Source organism: Notechis scutatus, chromosome 1 (genome assembly GCF_049901735.1).
Source record: "Notechis scutatus isolate UNSWTSFEM ecotype Mainland chromosome 1, rNotScu1.2, whole genome shotgun sequence".
NCBI classification, from domain to species: Eukaryota; Metazoa; Chordata; class Lepidosauria; order Squamata; family Elapidae; genus Notechis; species Notechis scutatus.
In genome coordinates this window covers 45,487,340-45,504,093 of record NC_142009.1, presented here as the reverse complement: position 1 = coordinate 45,504,093, position 16,754 = coordinate 45,487,340, and the positions used below count along the sequence as shown (strand labels likewise).

The window sequence follows — 16,754 nt, the reverse complement described above, 5'->3', positions numbered from 1 at the left end:
AACTTTATCTCAGTTCTCATTTTTTTCTGCTTCAATCTGACTTTAAAAAAAGATATTCTTGTTCCCATTGCTTCAGCAAGCAAACAACTTAAAAGACATAAGTTAATAGCTTTTTAAAAAAAACAGTTCTTCAACACATTTGCGAAGTATTTATAGAGAGTGTCCTTATGCCAGTCTGGAACTCTGTATATCAAATCTAAATTCATGTATATAATCCACAGATCTGTACTATGGCATATTAAACTCTTTTAAACATTAACATGACCATTTGAAATCCATTTTAAAATATGAAGCCATAAAGACTAGCTTTGCGTTTACAGGACTGAGTTTGGAAAATACGCAATTTACTGTCAACGATGTGTAGAACGAACACAGCAGAATGGTGACAGAGAAGCCAGACCATCAAGAATGGAAATTCTTTCAACACTTCTAAGAAATCCCTACCATCACTCCTTGCCTTTTAGTATTCCAGTACATTTCATGAATGGCATATACCAGGTAGAATTAAGCATAAAATGATGCAAAATTATAATGGGAAGTTAAAATCACAAATGCCACAGATATTTAAAGATTACAAGTTTAATTGCCTCCTTATTGATAAACAGATAATTTTCAATCTGAATGCATGTTTATGTGTGCACATTTTTATTCAATAAATAAAGATTGACCAGATAAAATGAATATACCTTTTAATTAGAAAAACAATTTGCAGCAATTTATAATAAATTATTCATGCTGACTTTGGTGTTATATGCAGTTGTTTTATGGTATTGAAAGTTTCTGAATCTCACCTTGGAGGCTAGTGTGGCCTTCAGAAGGCATATAATTAGCTCTAGTAATTGTGTGTGGTGCTTGTAGTAGACATAATTTCTTTCTTCTGAAGATTAGAGCATTGATTATTTCATCTAGCCAAGATAAATGCTTGCAACCAAGCAAGTACAATAAGAAGCAAATACAATATATATCTACAGGAGAAAGTGAGTGCCCATAGGCTATGTAATATACCTTTCAGTTACTGTAGACTCAGAATCGTATTATTCATTACTTCATTGTCTATGACTTTACAATGAGCATATACGTGTAATTGTAATTCTAGGACTCAGCTGGTGCTATTTTGGAAAATATGTCTCTTTGACTCTACCCTTATTTTTATTTTTACATTTTGTACAATTTTCCTTAGGTCTATATCATATATTTGTGTTTTCAGTCTGATTTGGATCCATATATGTACTTCTTAGGTGGTAGAACATCCCTGAATCCAGTCCTCTAGATGTTACTTTCATATTTGCAGCATGATACTTGTTACTTTAAAATCTAATATTCAAGTTTGGTGCAAAATTAATTGATGTAAAATTTATGTGATCTGCACAGGTTGTTGGATTTGATGCTTCTACCACTGTTGAAGAATTTTTGAACACACTTAATCAGGATACAGGAATGAGAAAACCTGCACAGTCAGGATTTGCTCTATTTACTGATGATCCTTCTGGCAAAGATATTGAACATTGTCTTCAAGGGAACATCAAGGTGAGCAACTATTTTAATGATAAAATATATATTATTTTTAGATAAGAGAATTAAGATTGGAACTATAGTTTCATGTGTTACTTTTTTCTACATACAAACAAAATAAAGTAGTATAATAAATAGTAAAGATTTTTATATTGTTCTATTCAAGTTTGTTCATAAATTAGTTTTCATAAAGTTCATTAAAATATAATTTGAAAAGAATAACTGTAAAAATGTTCAGTCTAATATGAGTGTAATACTCTGTCACAGCTGATTTGCATGACATTGTTAAGGGCCAGTAAAACAATTCCCCCTCGTTCTTACTTTATTCCAAAATAAGTTTAAGCAAACAGCACAATAAAATAATTTTAACCAAAATGTACAATATGGGGCAACTCATGGAAAAAAATGTTCTTCGTGGCTTTCCTTCTAGATCTGTGATATTATTTCTAGATGGGAGCAAGCCTCTAAAGAGCAGCATCCAGGAAAATGTGAAGGCACAAGAACAGTTAGGCTTACTTACAAAAACAGGTATAAAATAATGACTTTCTTCTCTTGTCTTCTATCACTATAAAACTTTACACTTTAGAATAGATTTATATCTTTTTTTCTGCATGAAACTACTTTTTAAGATTCTTGACTGCTTACCTGCCTTTGATCAGACTTTCAGCAATAACATTAGTTATTAAAATGTTAAAAGATGCACGTTCAAAGTGCATTATCCTTCTGATCTCTTATCTCTTTTTCTCTTTGAAAAACTAGAAGGGAAGAAACAGGTCAAAAGATCTAGGAAGATCCACCAGAATCCTCCTTTCTTAGCTTGCATATCTCCTAATAAGAATGTGCAAAAATTCAGAAAGAGGAAACTAAAGGTACCGGCTTAATTGGATTCCATCAGAGAAGGTCATTTCCACATTGAAAGCAGCTTGTAGTGCACCAAGGAGATGGTAGTGCACCAAGGAGAAACAAATAGAAACTGGTTCTCCTGTGTACAATCTTCTGCTCTTGTGTTCTGAGAAAGGAGATTTCCTGCTGAAATGGAAATTCAGATTATTATCTTAGCCTTGTCTTTGTCTTTTTTATCTCCTTGCCTTATTTCTTGTGATTTTCCCGCTGCATGGCTACCTTATATTTTCTTTTCCTATAAAAGTTTTATAATACTGACATTTAGCTAGACCCTCTGTGAATATCACTGTTTCAATATCATTGGTTTTTTTCATTGCATTGTGTCACCATAGTCTTAAAATTTATCTCTTTTGATATTTCTAGAGGGCATAATTTTCCATGAATTCAGTTTACAAATGATCAGACTTCTTTTTAGTAGCCTTTAAAATGTGTATTACTAGAACTGACTTTATATATATTTCAGTACCTTATAATTTATTCCCTGCACATACTGCACATACTATGTGATTATCAGCATTTAACATATCACTGTTTTCTTTTACAGGCTTTATTTTTCAGTACAAATCCGGGGAGAGACAGAAAGAGAAAAGCTACTGTTAATGTATCAGACAAATGATCAAATTATAAATGGGTTCTTCCCTGTAAATAAAGATCTGGCACTAGAATTGGCAGCACTTCTGGCCCAGGTAATTATGTTTGTGATTTTCCAGCTGTCTGCCTTTAATGTAGATTTCTTTTATGATATAAAGCATAGATAAATCAGTTACTCTTACGTTCTGGAATGTTAGGTCTTACGCTTGGAATAATTCTTTTTTTATCTGAACCAAAGCCTTATCAAATCAGTGAAATTCAACATTTTATTTTCTGGTAATAGCCAAATTGTGAAAGTAAAGCAGTGATGTTGGTGAATTGATCTTTAAATATCTTTCCAAATGATAAGTTTTAATGTTAATACTAAGCAGCATTTTCCAACTTTGCTACATATAATAAGGGTTGTCCAGTCCCACATAGTGCATAGGATGATTTAATATTTATTTATTACTAATTTATATGCTAATCCAATTCTAGAGACTCTAAAATTGACACCTTGCTTTTTATAAAGTATGCTTTATGTATATCTTTTGTTAACTTTTTTGTTAGTTTTTAGTGTTTAGGGAATGTGTCAATTCTAGCAAAGATGAGAGGTATACATTAAAAAAATATGTTAGGCGAACATTAACATGCCGTAAATTAACTTTTTGTGACGCACTTGAAACCCATTTAATAATGATGAAAAACTTTCAGCTTCTAAAAATAAGTCATGGAGTTTACAACAATTAGATTTATTAGGATTATTTAAAAAATACTGAGAACATACACATTACATTATAGATATTAGATTGTAGATGCTTAAGTATGCTGAGGTGTTAAGATGCTTTTGTAATACTTTTTCATTCACTATTTTTTTCTTATGTTGCTTATCCACAAGGTGGAAATAGGAGATTTTGAAAGACCTTTTTCAACTCCAGCAGGTCAAGTAACTTCCCTGTCAAAATTTAATCAAACTTTAAAACAAGTTGTAGAGAAATTTTACCCCAAAAGATACAGAGATAATTGTTCAGAAGAACAGTTAAGGTACGTTACTAATATTTATATCTTTAAAAAAGTTGCAAATAGAACTACATAAAGGTCCCATTAAATGTTGCAGTAATTTTTATTTCTTAGACAGAGACTAAAAAAGTTGGATAAATTATTTCAACACATATGATTAACACCCAAATTAAATGTACACTATTGTTTTTAATATTTAATACCAGTAGTTTCATTTTTTATATTTATGATAATAATTGTTGTAGTTGAGGCCTGACATCTCAGAATATATAATGGTAAAAGAAAAAAATGTAGGACATTGCAAACTGAAAGAGCATTGTACATGTGACATCTGCTCCATTTTCTCATCATACACATATCTTTTTCATTTCTATGGCCAGTAAGCTGGAAATTATCTCATATCACATTAACTAAATCCAAAATTTAAAGTTACAGAATGATGCTACCTCATTATATGTATATATAGACATAAACATAGACACTGTATATACATATATTGTGCTTCATTTAATGTCAAATAATTCATTTTATCCCATTTGTTTTATTTTGCATTTTCCCCCTTATGCTTCATGTTAAAAGACAGCTGTACCAGAGATTATCAACCAAATGGATGGCTCTTCGTGGGCATACTGCTGTAGATTGTGTGCGCATTTATCTTGCTGTGGTACGGAAGTGGCCTCTCTTTGGGGCCAAGCTGTTTGCAGCAAAAGTGAGAGAAATTTTTTTTCACTTTCTTCTTTACCAGAAAAAAAATCTTTGCCTGTACATGTTTCCTTGCACTTTCTACCCTTGCCATTAAAAATAATTAAAGCATTTAGTAATTAATATCTTATGTGGATTTTATAAATGTATTGAATGAATGGAGCAGGAAATATTCAACTGGTAAGGATCATGATCAACACTTTAATCAATTCAGGAATGGCTATCCACAATTGTAAACTTCCAGTGAGGGTGAGTCCACCATTATTTTAGGAAAAATATTTAACTGCAAAGCTCAATCTAACCAGTGTAGAATACAATTGCTCCCACGATCTTCTAAGGCAGCCCAGTGATATAGCTATAGACAAAACTGATTGCATCCTGCATTATCTACTCAATTCTCCAGTTTTCTTAGCAAGGTTTTTCAGAAGAGGTTTGCCATTTCTTCCTTCCTACAGCTAAGAGAGTAACGGGCCAAATGTCACTCAATTATCTTTGTACCTAAAATGGGAGTGGAAGCCATAGTTTCCCAGTTTCTGGACTGCTTCTAAATCACTACACCGTACTGGCTTTCTTACCTGCACTATATAAATTTTATTTTAAATAATTAGGTTCTTGACTTTTTATGTTCTACTCTAATCATCATCGTGTGTGTGTATGTGTGTGTGTAAATAATAGTGCATTGATGTGATTAGAGTAGAACATAAAAAGTCAAGAACCTAATTGTTTTGATATCATTTGATGTTTGAGCATAAATAGTCCAAATGCAGGACAATCTGGTTATCATAAAAGCACAGTTGGAATAAGCCATTAAGGTTACTGAGGCAAGAATCCAAATTTGACAATTCATTACAAGTGATTGTCTAGTCTCTGCCTGAATACATCCAATTGAACCCACCAACTCTCTAATATTATGTTTCCACAGGAAACACCAATATACTTTCTTTGCTTACCTTCAGATAGTTTCTTTTTATGGAATTGTTCATTATTTCAGTTATTAATTAAAAATGTAGAACAGTTCATTATTGAAAATAATGTCATAACTACAGTTAGGTACTATATGTATATTCATTTTGTTGTTGTTGTTTTGTTTGTTTCCAGCTTTTGACAGCATCCACACCAGAGAGCAGATTGATTTGGCTTGCTATTTCTGAAAATGGTATTAACATTCTTGAATACGACTGCATGGTAAGGAGAAAATAGTTTGAATACTTCATACATACCTGCAAAGGTTATTTATAGTATTAGACCAGCTTATATAAAATCAGAATTCAGCACACTTATAACTATGTGCTAAAGAAAGCAGCCTGTACAAGTGGTTCTTGTTCATTTAGATTCTCACTTTTAGAAAATATTCTTGAAAATTTACTTTTTAACTAGTAGTAATACGTCAATTACAATTTTTAGTATACAGGTGAAACTCAAAAAATTAGAATATCGTGCAAAAGTTCATTTATTTCAGTAATGCAACTTAAAAGGTGAACCTAATATATGAGATAGACGCATTACATGCAAAGCAAGATAGTTCAAACCGTGATTTGTCATAATTGAGATGATTATGGCTTACAGCTCATGAAAACCCCAAATCCACAATCTCAGAAAATTAGAATATTATGAAAAGGTTCAATATTCTAGGCTCAAAGTGTCCCACTCTAATCAGCTAATTAAGCCACAACACCTGCAAAGGGTTCCTGAGCCTTTAAATGGTCTCTCAGTCTGGTTCAGTAGGAAGCACAATCATGGGAAAGACTGCTGACCTGACAGTTGTGCAGAAAACCATAATTGACACCCTCCATAAGGAGGGAAAGCCTCAAAAGGTAATTGCAAAAGAAGTTGGATGTTCCCAAAGTGCTGTATCAAAGCACATAAATAGAAAGTTATGTGGAAGGGAAAAGTGTGGAAGAAAAAGGTGCACAAGCAGCAGGGATGACTGCAGCCTGGAGAGGATTGTCAGGAAAAAGCCATTCAAAAGTGTTGGGGACTTTCACAAGGAGTGGACTGAGGCTGGAGTCAGTGCATCAAGAGCCACCACACATGGACCTGGTCATGGGCTTCAAATGTTGTATTCCTCTTGTCAAGCCGCTCCTGAACAACAAACAACGTCAGAAGCGTCTTACCTGGGCTAAAGAAAAAAAGAACTGGTCTGTTGCTCAGTGGTCCAAAGTCCTCTTTTCTGATGAGAGCAACTTTTGCATCTCATTTGGAAACCAAGGACACAGAGTCTGGAGGAAGAATGGAGAGGCACACACTGCAAGATGCTTGAAGTCCAGTGTGAAGTTTCCACAGTCTGTGTTGATTTGGGGAGCCATGTCATCTGCTGGTGTTGGTCTACTGTGCTTCATTAAATCCAGAGTCAATGCAGCCGTCTACCAGGAGATTTTGGAGCACTTCATGCTTCCTTCCGCAGACGAGCTTTATGGGGATGCTGACTTCATTTTCCAGCAGGACTTGGCACCTGTCCACACTGCCAAAAGCACCAAAATGACTGTGGGATTACTGGGCTTGATTGGCCAGCAAACTCGCCTGACCTGAACCCCATAGAGAATCTATGGGGCATTGCTAAGAGAAATATGTGAGACATGAGACTGAACAATGCAGAAGAGCTGAAGGCCGCTATTGAAGCATCCTGGTCTTCCATAACACCTCAGCCGTGCCACAGATTGATAGCTTCCATGCCACACCGCATTGAGGCAGTAATTGCTGCAAAAGGGGCCCAGACTAAGTACTGAGTACATATGCATGCTTATACATTTCAGAGGTCCGATATTGTTCTATGTACAATCCTTGTTTTATTGATTGTATGTAATATTCTAATTTTCTGAGATTGTGGATTTGGGGTTTTCATGAGCTGTAAGCCATAATCATCTCAATTATGACAAATCACAGCTTGAACTATGTTGCTTTGCATGTAATGAGTCTATCCCATATATTAGTTTCACCTTTTAAGTTGCATTACTGAAATAAATGAACTTTTGCATGATATTCTAATTTTTCGAGTTTCACCTGTAAAGGAGATACAGTATATTCAGACTTGCAATATTGTTGTCAGTCCTTTGCGGTAGACCAGACAAGGAATCTTAATATATGAATGCTATTATATACAGTATTACAATATCTTGCAAGTATGAATGTGACCACCCACCTCCCTTTATCCTACAGAGAACTCAGGGTTAAGTCTGTGATGTTTTCTCAAATTACATTTCTGCTTTGGACAAAGATTGTTCTTATCTAACCATTGTTTTGGCTATAGCTCTTCCTCCTATTCTTCAAGGTTATTCTCACACCCAATTACAAAAAGTTATTACTAGAAAGTATGTCTTAGACCAGTGGTTCCCAAAGTGGGCGGTACCACCCCCAGGGGGCGGTGGGATGCCTTAGGGGGGCGCTAAGAGGCAAGGGGGGGGGTGTTCGAGGCACCGGCCCCGCAGGGTCACTGATTGCCGGCTACGCAGCCCATTGTTTCATCGCTCCATAGCCGGCACCTCAAATGTGAAACCCGCGCACGGTAAGTTTTGCCAAGCCTGGGGGTGGGAGAGAAAGGTGGGAGGTGGTAGAAAGGGGGCACCTTAGCTTTCAGGCTGCCCTCTCCGGTGGAAGTGGTGGAGGCACGCCAGAAGGCCCAAAAGCAAACCCTCCCAATGTGCGCAGTGGAAAGGGTGGGTGGTCCGGCGTTAGGGCCTCCTTCCCCAGAGAACAAGAGAGCGTGCAGCGCCCACACAGCCTCCACCTCTCCAGCCAGCTGGGCTTTCGCGCAGAATGCAGGTGGGTGCAGCTGCAGCTCTCCAAGGCGCATAGTTCAGTTTAGTTCGGCTCTACGTGGCCATCCCAGACCTAGAACCTAGCCTCCCTCTGCAGCCCGGTTCTTCCGATCGAGCCCTGCACTTGTTTGTTTGCTTGCTTAGTTTCCAAGTGATCGTTCTCTGCGCCTCCGCTGGTCTGGGCTGATTCTGCACCCATTCCTCCTCCCGGGTGGAGCGTAAAGATGGTCGGAACACTTCCCCGAAGTTGGGAGTCTCTGAGCGTGTGCAGAGTACCTCTCCTTGCTTGGCCCGATGGAAGTGGACCTTGGGTTGAAGCAAAGAGGGTGAAGTCGGTCGCATCGCTGCCCTGGGGAGGTTGGCATTGCAAAATTGGATGCCAAAGAAAGAACTGGGGTAGGGGGCTGGAGAAGGGGCAGAGGGGCAGCTGCATTAAGGAGCAGGAAGATCTTAGCCATGGTTTATAAGCCAGAATCAAACAGCATGCTAAACTCAAAACCAGAATGGCTGATTGATATATTCAGCCCATGTTTCTCAACCTTGGCAACGTGTGGACTTCAATTCCCACTCTGGCTTTGCTCTACTTTCCCAAAATGCCGCCGCTGTCACATTCTTTCTGTCTGTCCGTCCATCCATCCCGACCAAAAGGTCTGCGTGTCTGCCTGCCTACCTGCTTGCCTACCTGCCTGCCTGCCTGTCTTTCTGTCTACCTACCTATCTACCAATATAGATCTATCTACCTACCTATCTACCAATCTACCTTCCTACCTAACTATCCATACATTCATCCAAAAGGTCTGTCTGCCTGCCTACCTACCTGTCTCTCTCTATATATATATACATACATACATACATGGTAATCTAAAGCTTACGTTCACTCATGTCATTCATCCAAAGGTCTTTTCTGCCTGCCTACCTACCTGTTCTCTCTCTATATATACTCATCATGCACATGGTATTCATCAGGCTTCCCATGTCATTATAGTTGTGCTGTTAGAAGTCAGACTTCATCACATTATGCTGAGCTCTGTAGTCAGACCACTTTTCAGGTTTAAATTTGGGCCCAGCCTACTGCTGTGCCAGGCTAGCCCCAAATTTAAAACTGAAACGGCTGTGAAAGTCTGACTCACAGACGAACACAATACAGAAGCCTGATGATGGCAGATGAGATTCTGTCGAAACGTTGCTACAACTTTAAAAGCACAACTGTAATGACGTGGGAAAATACCCGAACAAAGCTGGATAGCATACATGTAAGTACCCGCGAAAACTTAAGAAAACAAATACATACATACATACACACACACATACATACACACATGTTCGAAGAGCCAGCCCCGCAGGCACATTGGGAAAGTAGAGCAAAGCCAGTCTGGGAGGGAGGGAGGGGGAGAAGAGAGAGAAAGAGAGAGAGAGAGACCTGATGCATCAGATTGAAATGAGGCCTAGTTTAGACTGAGGCCCTTTTCCACATTGAAACATCTTTGCCAGCACATTGAAACATCTTTGGCTTCTATTAAAGGTTTTGTGGACGAAACATGGTCAAGACTATCAGGAAGCTCTCACATTTTGTTGAGGCTTTAAACAGGATCCATTGGACCAGATCTCCACCCTAAAAATTACTTTTCCCCAATGTATTACAGTGCCAATTCTGAAGAAGGCAAAACCAAAATGTACTGGTAAATTACAAGGAGAACTCTCCCTTCTAACCCTGCTGGAGCAGGTGATTGGACTAGAATAGATATCTCATTATCTTTCTCCTCCCTTCCTCCTTTATTTCTTTTTCTTTCTGTCCCTTCCTTCCATCCCCCCTCTTTCTTTGTCCCTTTTTTCTTTCTTTCCCCTTTCTCTTTCTCTCTCTCTCTCTCTTTTCTCTCTCCCTCTCTTTCCCTCTCTCAGGCTCACCCCATTGACTTGACTTGCTTGGGCAGGTCCCTCCAGTGCAGTGGGCTCAATGGGGTGGACCTGCGGGGCCGGCACTTAGAACACAGCAGTGGCAGCATGTTTGAAAAGTAGAGCAAAGCCAGAGGTTGGTAATTTTTGCTGCAAAGAATTACAAAAGCTTCTGGGTTGTGCACAAGAAGGGACACACACGTCAATGCAATTCAGCATATAAAATAAAGAGATTTATAAAAAATCAAGAATCGGCAAAGCATCTCTGATTAGATTTTATTCACTACTAGAATCTAATCAGAGATGCTTTGCCGATTCTAGTCCAATGACCTGCTCCAGCAGGGTTAGAAAGGAGTATGTGTGTGTGCATGGCTGTCAAAACTCCAAAAACAGGTCAAGTATCTCTGGAGAGGCCAGTCATAAATTAGAACACTTGCTAAACAACCGGCCATTAAGTGAGGATCACTTGTTTGCCAGTCACCTGGCCATGCCCACCAAGTCACATGACCACCAAACTACACCTACCCAGTCATGTGACCAGCAAGCCATGCCCAGCCAGCAAGCTACGCCAGCCAGTCATGTGACCAGCAAGCCACACCCACCCAGTCACAGGACCAGCAAGCCACGCCTACCCAGTCACGTGGCCAAGCCACACCCTCAAATTAGACCACTCCCACAGAAATTTGAATCCCACCTCTGGGTGGGGGGCACTGAGGATGAGTTTGTAGCACCAAGCGGGCAGTGGACTGACCAAGCTTGAGAACCACTGTCTTAGACCATAATGCCAAATATTTGTTCTAAAAAATCACATTGGAATGGATCCAGAGTTAATCATATTTAATATAGATAATTAAAATCAAAAGGGCTTAATTTAATTAGATATGGTCCCTCTGATTTGTAGGATATTTTTGAAGTATAATTAAGTCAGGATCCAATCCACCGGTACATATAATTCAATAAACATTATGACTGTGAATGTATTTGATGGCTATGTGTGATGGGTATAATATGTAGTGAGCATGCTGCAGAGTATTTTGGTTGAATTGATTCTGTGTCGGTCACTTTAGTAACAAAGGTTTAGAATGCAGTCCTGATAGATTATTACTGAAATGAAACATTCCCTTATAAATCATTCTAAAAATTACGTAATTCCTGAATTCAAAGCCATGTCTCTAAAATAAATAGACATTATTTTCTCTCTCTATTTCTTTTCCCTCTCTTTTATGGAACATCATTTCTTTTGCACTTCTAAGCGGTTAATACTGACATATTTGTATAAGAACCTAGTGACCTTTGGAGGGTTTCAAGAAGACTTTATGCTGGTGGTAAACAACATGAGTACAGAAGAGAAGCATACTGAAAAACTCTTGTTTACTTTTGCCAAACCAAAGGTTAGTATATTAAACAAAATTGTTTACCAGCTTTAAATGACATTGCATATATAGAACAAAAGTAGACAACTAACACTCATAGAAATCTCCCTGCTTAATTGACTTTTAAGCTTTGTTTTTCAAAATGCTTTTCATCTAACATATAAGATTGGCATGGTTCAAACCAAAGGATTAGCACAATTTTTATTTTCAAGAATGTCTCTTGTTTCCAGATGGTTCTCAGGTATTTAGATGGCTGTAACTAATACTTTGCTTAAATTTAAACAAAATGAAAAGGTAAGTGGAAGGACGCAGGACTGCCTTTTAATAAATGTGTATTTAGTGATTGCTACAATTGTTATGAAAGCAATATATGAAGTAAAATGAGAAGAGAGAAAAGAGAATCAAGAATCTTTAGGAAAATATCCTCAAACAGTCAGATTCTGAGTGGTCTTCTCCCTTACGGTATTTGTTGAAAAATCTTGTTGACCTATAAGAGTGTTTCCTGATCTTTATTGGAGTATTATTTTCAAAATGCTAGAAGCATGTTTTCCAAATGAGTGGAGGCCCAGAGGTTCTGACCAGTTCTGGAGAACCAGTAGCGGAAATTTTGAATAGTTCAGATAACCGGCAAATACTACCCCTGACTGGAGATTTTACAGTCTCCTTCCCTGCCACACCCACCAAGCCACGCCCACAGAACCGGTAGTAAAAAATTTGAATCCTACCACTGGTAAAGGCATTTTCAACAAGAAAAGCTGATATCATAAACTGATACAAAGGAATCAAATCTCCTCCATATCCTTTGATTGATGGACACACTTTGACAACAATATTAATGATGCATTGGAGAAAATTTTGAATTGGAATTTTTAGACACACTCTACTTTTTGCCTCCCATTCAGTCCAAATAGAAAATTAGTCCAATTAGACAATTAAAATCTATTAAATGTGTTCTAAATGTATCATTACTATTAACTGCATGCATTTTGTTTTCAGATCCTTGAGATTACTCTACTTATTGCCAGCTATATTAACAATTTTCATCAACAAAAGAAGACAGTTCATGAATGTTCTGCTCCACAGTCAAGAAGTCCAAAATCTAATGATGTCGAATGTCATTCATTTTTACTGCAAAACAGACCAACCAAAGGACCTACTTTATTATGAAAAGTTCAAGTATCTATGAATAGTGAGGGTAAATTTAGGTTACTATTTTGAAAGGACAGTCTGTTGTAAATTAGAAATTAACAATATCTCTTGCACGTTTATTCTTCTACCAAGCTTGGGATTCTCCGATGTGAACTGTAAAAATTCAGATGATCCCTGGATGACAGTAAAAATATAGAAGAATGATCTTTTTGCCTTGGTAGCTATCTAGATTTTTGCACCCTGGAAGTAATAGTCCTACTCAAGCTGAAAGTTATGGTACACGAGAAATTGCACTTTTTTCATAATTATTAGAACATATTATATTATATTTTATATATGTGTGTGTGTGTGTGTGTGTGTGTGTGTGTATGTATACACACACACACACACACAACACACACACACATATATATATATATAAACTTAAGAATATATATATATGTGTGTGTGTGTGTGTGTTTTCTTAAGTTTTTGCGGGTACATACATGTATGGTATTCAGCTTTGTTTGGGTATTTTCCCACATCATTATAGTTGTGCTTTTAAAAGCACAACTATAACGACGTGGGAAAATACTCGAACAAAGCTGAATACCATATATATATATACATACATACATATACACACTGCTCAAAACAACACAATGTAACTCCAAGTCAATCACATTTCTGTGAATCATACTGTCCACTTAGGTAGCAACACTGATTGACAATCAATTTCACATGCTGTTGTGCAAATGAATAGACAACAGGTGGAAAGCATAGGCAGTTAGCAAGACATCCCCAATAAAGGAGTGGTTCTGCAGGTGGTGACCACAGACCACTTCTCAGTTCCTACGCTTTCTGGCTGATGATGGTTTGGTCACTTTTGAATGCTGGCGGTGCTTTCACTCTAGTGGTACCATAAGATGGAGTCTACAACCCACACAAGTGGCTCAGGTAGTGCAGCTCATCCAGGATGGCACATCAATGCGAGCTGTGGCAAGAAGGTTTGCTGTGTCTGTCAGCGTAGTGTCCAGAGCATGGAGGCGCTACCAGGAGACAGGCCAGTACATCAGGAGACATGGAGGAGGCCGTAGGAGGGCAACAACCCAGCATCAGGATCGCTACCACCGCCTTTGTGCAAGAAGGGACAGGAGGAGCACTGCCAGAACCCTGCAAAATGACCTTCAGCGGGCCACAAATGTGCATGTAGCTGCTCAAACGGTCAGAAACAGACTCCATGAGGTGGTATGAGGGCCCGATGTCCACAGGTGGGGGTTGTGCTTACAGCCCGACCCCATGCAGGACGTTTGGCATTTGCAAGAGAACACCAAGACTGGCAAATTCACCACTGGTGCCCTGTGCTCTTCACAGATGAAAGCAGGTTCACACTGAGCACATGTGACAGACATGACAGGGTCTGGAGGCGCCGTGGAGAACGTTCTGCTGCCTGCAACATCCTCCAGCATGACCGGTTTGGCAGTGGGTCAGTAATGGTGTGGGGTGGCATTTCTTTAGGGGGCTGCACAGCCCTCCATGTGCTCGCCAGAGGTAGCCTGACTGCCATTAGGTACTGAGATGAGATCCTCAGACCCCTTGTGAGACCATATGCTGGTGCGGTTGGCCCTGGGTTCCTCCTAATGCACGACAATGCTAGACCTCATGTGGCTGTAGTGTGTCAGTAGTTCCTGCAAGATGAAGGCATTGATGCTATGGACTGGCCCGCCCGTTCCCCAGACCTGAATCCCATTGAGCGCATCTGGGGCATCATGTCTCGCTCCATCCACCAATGCCACATTGCACCACAGACTGTTCAGGAATTGGGGGATGCTTTAGTCCAGGTGTGGGAGGAGATCCCTCAGGAGACCTTCTGCCACCTCGTCAGGAGCATGCCCAGGCGTTGTAGGGAGGTCATACAGGCACGTGGAGGCCACACACACTACTGAGCCTCATTTTGACTTGTTTTAAGGACATTACATCAAAGTTGGATCAGCCTGTAGTGTTTTTTTCCACTTTAATTTTGAGTGTAACTCCAAATCCAGACCTCCATGGGTTGCTAAATTTGATTTCCACTGATAATTTTTGTGTGATTTTGTTGTCAGCACATTCAACTATGTAATGAACAAAGTATTTAATAAGAATATTTCATTCATTCAGATCTAGGATGTCTTATTTTTGTGTTCCCTTTATTTTTTTTGAGCAGTGTGTGTGTGTATGTGTGTGTGTATGTGTGTATATATTTGTTTTCTTAAGTTTTCGTGGGTACTTACATGTATGGTATTCAGCTTTGTTCAGGTATTGATGTGGGAAAATACCTGAACAAAGCTGAATACCATATATATACACCCCAACCAGGCACCCAGATGAACCCTAGCTTCCTAACAAATGATAGCCGTCCATTTACCCGGAGCCAAGCTGCACAAAAGGCCTCCAATAAAGGAACACAATGTTGCCAACCAATCAAGACACAAAAAGAGCCACTAAACAGAAGATATTAGAAACACCAGTCAAGCAGAACACAGCAAACTCCAAGACCAATAAACACAGACCTAGATTCCCAACCAATCAGGATGAAGAAAAAACCATTCTGGCACAGCAATAGGCTGCCCCAAATTTAAAACTTAAACAACTGTGGGGGCCTGACTCACAGACGGACACAATCAGAAGCCTGATGATGGCAGATGAGATTCTGCCGAAAATTTGCTACAACTTTAAAAGCACAACTACTATGACGTGGGAAAATACCCGAACAAAGCTGAATGCCATACATGTAAGTACCCGCGAAAACTTAAGAAAACAAATACATACATACATACACACACACACATATATATATATATATAATGCAATACACAATACATACATACATACATACATACATACATACATACATACACATTGTGTGTGTGTGTATCTAAATAGAATTATTGTAAATAAACACTGAATTGGGTAACAAAAATAATCAGAAGTTGGAGAAATAATAATGTAAAGATTTGAGAAATAATAATAATCTTTAAATACAGTGATTCATACAAAACCTCTGCTTTCCTCCTTTTCTTCTAAACTTTTTTCTAAATCATTCCTAGACTTAGCACTTTTTAAAAATATGACTGCATCCACATATCATGCTATACTGTCTCTTGTATAATATGACATAATTCTTGCAATGAGTATAGTAATTATAATTCTTTCACCAGGTTATAGATTGTTTCTTCTCATTTAACTGCACTTTTATTAGATCTATGTTGATAAGTTAAGAGTTTGGCAAGGCAGAAAACATACTAGGAATGACCCAGGTTGCGGGAAACCTTCCGTGACTCATAGTTGTAATGATTAAGCCAACAGCAATAGTTGTTTCAATCTGTAGTTTACTTCTCTAAAACAAGTTGATGGTTTATTCACTGATCCTATTTGCATATCACTTTAAACTAAAAACAAGTAATTACATCTTGGAATGATATATGAATATAGTTTGTATACAATAACTCATTTAGGGTGAAAGAGTGCTCCGTCATAAAGATGTGTGCTTTCAATCATAATTGATCAAGACATAACCTTCTATAAACTACTTATTGAGAAAACTGTTCAGCACTTAAAAATGTGATAAAACTTCATAAAAATCTTATCTTTTCATTCTGGTACTTTTAAACAGATCTCTATCCACCATTTTTTCCTTCTGCTCTCCTTTATTGGATTGCAACTTCTCAGGATAGAAATTTTGGTTATAGGCTTATATACCATTTTACAGTACTTTACTCTCTAAGCAGTTTACAGAGTCAGCATATTGCCTCTAACAATCTGGGTTCTCATTTTACCCACCTGGGAAGGATGGAAGTCTGAGTCAACCTTGAGCCATGTTGAGATTTGAACTGCCAAGTTGCAGGCATCCGGCAGGTAG

At 38.3% G+C, this 16,754-nt stretch overlaps 1 protein-coding gene across 2 annotated transcripts in view; it reads left to right on the top strand.

Moving 5' to 3' along the window:
• The window catches only part of PLEKHH2 (pleckstrin homology, MyTH4 and FERM domain containing H2), a 68,012-nt gene extending 54,933 nt beyond the window's left edge, over positions 1-13,079 (top strand). For both annotated transcript variants that reach the window (XM_026683426.2, XM_087962928.1), the window contains 9 exons: positions 321-498; positions 1,372-1,527; positions 1,943-2,040; positions 2,960-3,101; positions 3,884-4,029; positions 4,585-4,714; positions 5,806-5,892; positions 11,609-11,746; positions 12,725-13,079. In XM_026683426.2, coding sequence (XP_026539211.2) covers positions 321-498; positions 1,372-1,527; positions 1,943-2,040; positions 2,960-3,101; positions 3,884-4,029; positions 4,585-4,714; positions 5,806-5,892; positions 11,609-11,746; positions 12,725-12,895 — 1,246 coding nt within the window. In that variant the 3' untranslated portion in view covers positions 12,896-13,079. The remainder of the gene's footprint in view (positions 1-320; positions 499-1,371; positions 1,528-1,942; positions 2,041-2,959; positions 3,102-3,883; positions 4,030-4,584; positions 4,715-5,805; positions 5,893-11,608; positions 11,747-12,724) is intronic.
• The last annotated feature ends 3,675 nt before the right edge of the window (positions 13,080-16,754 follow it).